The 8,224-nt window shown below is 38.4% G+C and overlaps 1 protein-coding gene across 1 annotated transcript in view; it reads right to left on the reverse strand.

Annotated features, from left to right (window-relative positions):
- Positions 1-354: 354 nt before the first annotated feature.
- Positions 355-8,224, reverse strand: part of slitrk2 (SLIT and NTRK-like family, member 2) — a 9,195-nt gene continuing 1,325 nt past the window's right edge. The window contains exon 1 of the mRNA XM_026940330.3: positions 355-8,224. This exon is cut by the window's right edge and continues 1,325 nt beyond it. Coding sequence (XP_026796131.3) covers positions 6,383-8,224 — 1,842 coding nt within the window. The 3' untranslated portion in view covers positions 355-6,382.

The raw sequence follows: 8,224 nt of genomic DNA on the forward strand, positions 1-8,224 counted from the left end.
AACTATAGATCTTTTTTTAATTAATTAAATTATTTATTTATTTATTTTTTTTTTTCTAACGAATTTCCCATAACATAAACAAAGCACAGGGTGTCCCAAAAGTCTCCATAAATAGGGGAAATCAACACTTTTCAGCAAAATGTAACTTTCTTTACAAAACATCCTCTACATGATTGCCATATATATATATATATATATATATATATATATATATATATATATATATATATATATATATATATATATATATATATATGGAGACTTTTGGGACACACTGTAGTACTGTAGTACAAGTTAAACTACCACACCTCCAGTTTCAACCACATTCCCTTCTTTCCTACAAAAAAAAAAGAAAAAAAAAGAAATAAAGTGCCCTATTCGTATCTGTATTTGTATTTGTATCTGGTTAGAAAACATTATCTGTTCATTCTGAATATTGTATTCATATTTGGTTATATCCGTAATACATTCAGACATTCGTACATACATACATACATACACACCTACTGTATATAAATAATATAGAGTATGTATGCAATATAGGAGTCTCAGTGGGTTTCTCAGAGATCTGCAAGATTTCCCATTGAACATATTGCAGCACAAGTCCAAGGAAAACAGCATTGATTTTCAGTGATAACACACAGCAATAGTATATTTTTGGATGAGAGGACACTGCAGTATTGCTGTAATCTTTTTTTGGCTGATGGAATGAGAAAACAAGCAGTATCTTATTACTTAATTGCATTACGGAGCATCTCTGGAACTCCTAAGCAAAATAAATCTCATGCCCAAATTTCAGGGTGAGACAATTGCACATTCACTTCCTGATCTTATACAAGAAGACTCAAGAAGACAAGACACGCTTGACTGTGTTAGTGTTAGTGTTAGTGCGGATGTTCAGTAGAAGCAGGATTCAATGGCCATCTAATTTTCATGCATACTGAAGAACTTCAATGTGACTGTTAATTTCGATATATAAGGTGCCTTTGCTGTGAGCAACTTATAATTACATCAGAGGAGTGCACTGAAAACAAAGCACTGCTGCATTATTCACCTTACACTTTCTCCTCATGTCCTAATGAGGCATATTAAGTGTTGGTAAAATCTTCCAGCAAGCAAAGCCACAAATAATATGGTGGTTAAACTAATGGCTGAGATTGAATGGTGGTTTAAAATGACAGGCTTTAAATCAAAACCAGACAGTCTAATAAAAAAAAAAAAAAAAAAGTTTGCTGTGTTTATTAGTCCTCCCACTAAGATGTCCAGGCCTCTGACATCCTACGTGCTATACTTTCTTCTAGTTTGATTTAGACCACCAAGAGATTTGGCAATGAACCATGAAAAGTTTCTAGGAAAAGAAATGGAATAAGATACACATTTACCTCTGTGCCCTGCTCACATGAAGCTGACTCACATGATTGCTTGCTTTAGCTAGAAGACAATTCTCTATAAGCAACAACAGTCAAACGCATGCATTCACTCTCAGTGAAATAACCATAGGGTTGTCTGGAAAATGGTCTATATTAAAGCCCATGAGAACTAAAATGGGTTCATATCTAACATTTGTCATGATGTTAAAATGTATGAGTCACCATGATGCCGATCGTCATAGCTAGTACAGGTATATTGAGATAAATAGCACTGGCTGGAGAGCTCAAACAAAATCACATGTACAAAAATCAAAAAGTATACCTCACAGTAGGAATTTAAGCAAATATGAATACATTATAGGGAATAAGCAGATGTATTCTAAACAAATACTAATACAGATACAAATATGCTTCTTTTTTAAATTTCTTAATTAAGAAAATTAATTTTATTAATTAAATATTTTCTTAATACGAATTACATTTATTTTTCTCCATTTCCTTAATATAACCTGCCAACTCTGGATATAAATCAGGTTAAACCAATGCAATTTATATGGATATGACAAAAGTTAATAAGGACTATTTTGTTTACGATGTGAATTTAATGATTTCTAATGATTTATTATTTTCTTTTTTTTCTAGAAAGCTTGCCAGAAATGTTACAGGGCATATGGTTGACACTAGAGGTGTACATCAGGACTGGGATTCAACAAAAACATCATACAAGATATTTACTTTCAGTGAGGCATGAGCGAGCAGTCAGATATGAAGCTTGCAGACCCAAGAAAGACCATGTTCATTAACATGCATTTACTATGCTCATGCATTCATCCTTAGTAAATGCCTGGTCAGGGCTGTGGTGGTTTAAATTAGGCTAGTAGTTCGTTTATATTTTTGAAAATAGACCCAACTAAATTTGTTAGAAAATATTGTGGGCAGGTGCAAACAAAAATAACTGTGCAAGCAGGATTAAACAATCTTCTAGCTGTGACCAATTATGAAGTGGAGTGATGTAGCTGAGGTTGAGGAACTGTCAGAGGCAGAATTGTCAGAGCCACACACCATGCTGACAGTGCTGATGTTAATATCTCTGGGTATTTTTTCCCCAGTGTTTTCCAGTGTTTCAGGGACATAGTGGTAAGGTTCATTTTTAATTAATTAATTAAAAAAAAGAAGCTTTCAGGTTTAGGATATACTACAGTGTTTTAGGGCCCTTGTTTAGAAAAATAAAAATGCAAGATTTCGAGAATAAAATCATAATATTTTGAGAAAAAGTCATAGTATTTCAAGAAAAAGTCGTAATATCTGATATTATGAGAAAACAGTCATAATATTTCAAGAATAAAGTCGCAGCGCTTTGACGAAATGTCACGTATGAAAGAGGATGTGTAGTTTCACAGGAGACAACGAGAATGATAATCAAAATTATCGATCCAGAACGAGTGGAACTCCAGCCTGCTCAGTGTTGTGCCCCCAATGCATCATGGCATACAGACTCGTACAATAAACTTTAGCCTTATTTCCGAGTTCATGTTCCATAAAAAATTAGAGGCTCGATTGCTGAACTGAGTGAACTGGAGTTACATTGCAGATATAACCGTCGACAACCACTGATGCGATTTCTCCATTAACAACAAACCATTTCCTCCAAGTTCATGTGGTACTTTCTTCTAAATAAATGCAATTTCTGGTTTCAAAGTCATTTCAAAATTCTATTTATAATAATAATCTGATGCTGATGCACCAGAAAAATTTATTATTTCTTGATTTGTAAAATCATTGCTAAAGTATAAATTCACCAAATCCTATTAAGACTTTATTCTCCAAATATTGCAATTTTTTTTTCTTATAATATCAAATTTTATGACTTTTTTCTTGATATACGGCATATTGACTTAATTCTCTAAATCATGTCTTTTTAATTTTTTAAACATTGACCCAAAAACCCTTAAGAGCATGCCTATTTTGAGCATTAAACAGATAAAGATAGTGGCATTGCCTCACCCCTCTACTTTACGTTGCAAATATCAATGAAGATGGTTTAAGGTGTGTTCCTGCTCTAAATGAACAATAATCATATATAATGTCATGTTTAGCATATTAATAAGGTGCAAAATGTTATGCTTGTGTAACCTTGTAATTAGACTACCCACAAAATTCCACTAAGCTAACACCATGGTTGTGTGTCTCTCAGGCAAACATCTTTAATGCATCAATCTCCTTAGAGCCAAACCCTAGTCATTTCCTCCTGAGACATTTCCATATTGGCATTTTACTGCCTAATGATCTGTAAAGACATTTGCTTTGTTAGCATAAAACAACAAACCCCTGCTATAACACTTGAATAATGTTTACCCAACAAATCTAATGATTACAAATGTGAACAATGTGATAGGACTTTATCTGGTGAGGCTAAATAATTAAGACTGCTGTAATACAGGATTTTTTGTTTTGTTTTGTTTGGAGTGGAAATATATATATTTTTTTCTAGAGGATGACAAACCTCTCCTAACCTCCAGTCATTTTTTTAATTATTTGCCATATTCTGGTATTATTTTTAAATTAATAATAAAACTGATGTTGAAAGAAAGGCTGGCTTTCCAAAATAATGAGCAAGCCAATGAAAAGTGAATATTAATTTCCCAAGAACAAAGAAAAAAACTTTAGATTAAAATTAGGCACAGTTATACAGGAATGTGACCGGGTCCTGCAAAGAAAGTCAAAGTTGTCCGAGAGGCTAAAATAAGTCTAGATGGCTCAAAGGCAAGCCTGCAGCAGCAAGCGTCTGCTGTCGATCTCACTGATTTAAGATGGAAGCCGGATCGTTTCCAGCTGCATGGCATAGACCAGTGGCCCTTGGCACAAACACTGCATGGGGCATTGATGCAACACCACAGGAACTCCAAAATTCTCTCTACAATTAATCAGTGTGGCTTCCCTTCTCTCTGTGCACACTGCGCTATGAAACGCTGCAGCACAGCAATGCAGGCAAGCTCTCTCTACTATTCATCTGCAGCAAGCAGTATTGTGAAAAAAAAAGTGTCTTAGAATTTAAAAACTTACTGTACACAATTTTATCATGCAGAAATGACTAATTTGATAGCATAATCCAGAAATCCTGCACCCACAAACATGCACTATTTCCAATAAGGTCAGGGAGCTGCCTCTTAGTTTCTCTCTAATAAAATGAAAGTCAATGAATTTGCATCGATGACACAACACCACTCCCACTCGTTCTGTATAAACCAATTAAAGGCCGTGATTTATTTCAAACTTGAGGCGTGACGTCTCCATTTTGAGCAGCCGCACTATGTTAACAAGAGAAGTGTTCTGCTAGTACTGCCTCCCCCCTCTTCATTTGTATGCGATCCTTGCACAGTATCTCCATTCTCTGCCACATCAGGAAACAGCTACACAGAGGCCTATTGTACCAGGCAAAGAAAATCACTCTATTTGAAACAGGATGAAAAACGCTCCCTCACTTGTACACCACCAAGCGTGGCGGCCTCAGATCCCCTTGTTTCCACAGGGGTAAACATTTACTTCACTTTGCACGAGAGCGGTTCAGAGCCTTTGCGCACATATTTAACCAGATCAGAAGTGTATAATTCATGAGATGGCCAGAGAATATTTATTTGAACCACAACTGCAGGCAGAAGTGCAATGAACAGTGGATGAATGGAAAGTAATAAAGCCAGTTTTAGCCACTTTGCCAAATAAACTTTTGCTTTCAAATCTCAACACACTTCACAGCATGTAAGCAACTGAGAATAAAATAAAATGGTAATACATGTCTTGGTATGCAAGAGTTGTAACCAGGACTGGGCCCTCATTAGCACCTTGGACAGCAGCGATTATTTAAAAAGATTTAAATTCACCTATGTAAAGGGGCATGCAATGCTCCTCTCAAGCTAAACAAAATTAATGCTAATACAATTTTGTTTAAATTTTATAGAACAACTAAGCATGACGCATTTAGCTGTATTCTCCAGCATTCTGCTGCATATAGACGCAGGAGCAGTATTCTTGAAAGTATAGATGCCTATATAGATGCCTATTTATAATTCATGAAATGTGTAGGGTGAACATTTTTTAAATCCACATTTCAATGTTTTTTCTACTCTTACCCACCAGATGTAACTCATCTGCTCACTGACAAGTATTTCATCATTTTAAAAGCAGAGATTTTAGAGCTGGAAACACTAACGTAGCACTGACGTCTCTAGGACCAGGACTAAAAAAAAAAAAAAAAAAAAAACTGGTCTACGCACATCTGTATCATATATAATACATTTCCCTAACAAAAAGTAGTTTCAGGAAACCACACACACACACACACACACACACACAGCAATTATGCCATAAACCCACTGTCCAATCCACTCAAAGTATATTAAAAACTACACATACTAAAGTCCAAAATGTCTACCAGTTGAGTATATTTTCCTTTTTTTCCGTTTAATGCAATGGACAAATAATTCTATTTTACAGAGTTCCTTTTTAAAATACAGCACTTATAAAAAATTCAATTCACAGAAAGCAAAGATAAAATTCTTTAAGTGCAAAGGCACTTCTGGAATAAAAGGATTGAAGTGGATGTGAATAGTTATTGTATATCCAACTTCCCACCATAATACCAACACAGCAATGTCACTGCATGATTCAATAACCTGCTTCTGAAAAGAACATTGTCCTCCTCTGAGAAAAAATATATACTTCATATAAAATAGCATTAAGCATTATTATTATACATATTCTTGCCATAACTGCTACAGTCTTTATGTTTCAAGTAGAGGAAATAATTTAAACCTTAGAGAAAATAATATATCATCTTTAAATTGTAGATACTTTTTTTCCTTACTAATTTGTACAGCTTCAGAAAGATGAAGATGAAAAGGCTTTAGGTTGCATTGTCTGCTGTTCGAGTCTTGTGTGGTCGAAAATGTAGATGACACATTTTGATATCATTTTTGTTACAATAAAGAGATAATAAAGAGTGTGTGGGATAGCTTTCACAGCTGACTCATTGCAGTGTGTTTCTCCAGAACCTCGAGGTAGTCCGGCTCCGTTTTCAGCTTCGCAGGGAGCAGCTGTTCAGCGTGCTTTCTTGGCGTCCCATACAAGACAGTTTTGTTCAGTCGCTCCCGGTTGGGCCGCCCTGCAGCCTCGTATGGTGGCGCTAATGGCCTTTTGGGCAGAGTGCAAAAGCTGTAGCCAAAGGGAGCAGTGGTAGGCAGCTCTCTTACCCTCTCTGCCACGTTCTGGTAGAGCAGTTCAGGTTCACAGCTGCCATGTTGGGGATTCTCATCCACACGTTCCAAAGTGCTTATTGTGTAAGTGGGACTACGACCAAACTCCTCCCTCTTGGGCTCTGGTGCCCCAAAACCCAGTTCTTTCAAGTTGCGATAATAGGCTACGTGCTCGTTTTCCTTCTGCACGTAGATGGGATTTGGACACATCTGGCCAACAGCGGCAGGGATGTAGTTGTAGACATGGCCCTCTCTTTTACCTGTGCTTTGTTCTGTGTCATAGTGGCCATAATGCGCTTGGAAAGAGCTCAGATCTAGGCTATTGGCAGCCGCAGTAGCTGGGACAGTCTCGACTGCCTTGCGCCGCTTGAGCACAAAGACAAAGATACCAGCCCCAAAACACACTGAGAGAATGAACACAACAAGCAGGCCCAAGATAAGTACAGACAAGGGTACTTCCGGGTGTGTTTCAGGCTGTGTGTCTTCTGTAGGGGTCGCAGCAGAGGAAGGAGTGACTTCAGTGCTAATGCTGATAATGGTTGGCGCCTTGGTGGCTGGTGCCGGAGTCTCGTCATTCTCGGAGCAGATAGCATCGTTGCGTAAGGATCGCAGGAGGCGACCTGCATGCTTTGAGGGAGAGTCACACGTGATCTCGTTGACAACCACGCTAGTGCTGGACAGCTCCATCCAGTTCTTTAGTGGCACAATGCCACAAGTGCACTCCCATGGGTTCTCCTGGAGATCAATCTGGACAAATGCAGAGAGCTGGTCAAGGACCCCGCTCACTGGCAGATGTGAGAAGTGATTGTTCCTGAGATTGAGCCTTGTAAGCATTGTGCCCCCAAACACATTGTCAGGGAGGGACCTCAGCAGGTTGTTGTTGAGGAAGAGAAGCTGCAGGTTGTGCAGTGAGTTAAACGTGTTTGGCAAAATGTCCTTGATAATGTTGTACTCTAGGTAGAGGTACTGCAAGCTCTGTAGCCCAGCAAACAAGGCCTGGGATAAACTTTCAATATAGTTGCCGTTGAGGTAAAGTCTGCGCAAATTGGTCAGATTCTCAAAGGCCCCATCCTGAATAATAGCGATTCTGTTATTCCCCAGGTGGAGAAGTTCCAGGGTGCTATATTCTGTAAGATCAGCTCTGTATATGATCTGCAAATGGTTGCCAGTTAAATGTAGCTTCTTTGGATATGAGGGTTTGGGTTGCAGATCAGAGATGTTGTGAAGCTTCCTCTCTTGGCAGTTAACGTTCAGTCCACTGTCCGGGCTTTGGGATGTGCACACGCAGATACCGGGGCATGTCATAGGTACAGGGGACCTTGTCTGATAAACCATAATCGGGCCAAATACATGCTTGTCCCTGCCAGAAGTAACACGCGGAGTAGGGCGGCTCCTCATCCTGGGAGGGCGTGATGCCTTAGGTGCCCTAGTTGGCGCAAAATGTGTGCGTGATGTAGGTACTGGGACCCGATGCTGGGGATCAGGAGGTGGTGGCTGCATGGCACGAGGAGTCGAGTCACCAGTACTGCGCCTGGGGCACAGGTCCTGCTTTATGAGCTGTGTAACATCTTTGCCATGCAAACGAAACGGCGTCTCACAAACAAC

This window comes from Pangasianodon hypophthalmus, chromosome 7 (assembly GCF_027358585.1).
Source record: "Pangasianodon hypophthalmus isolate fPanHyp1 chromosome 7, fPanHyp1.pri, whole genome shotgun sequence".
NCBI lineage: Eukaryota > Metazoa > Chordata > Actinopteri > Siluriformes > Pangasiidae > Pangasianodon > Pangasianodon hypophthalmus.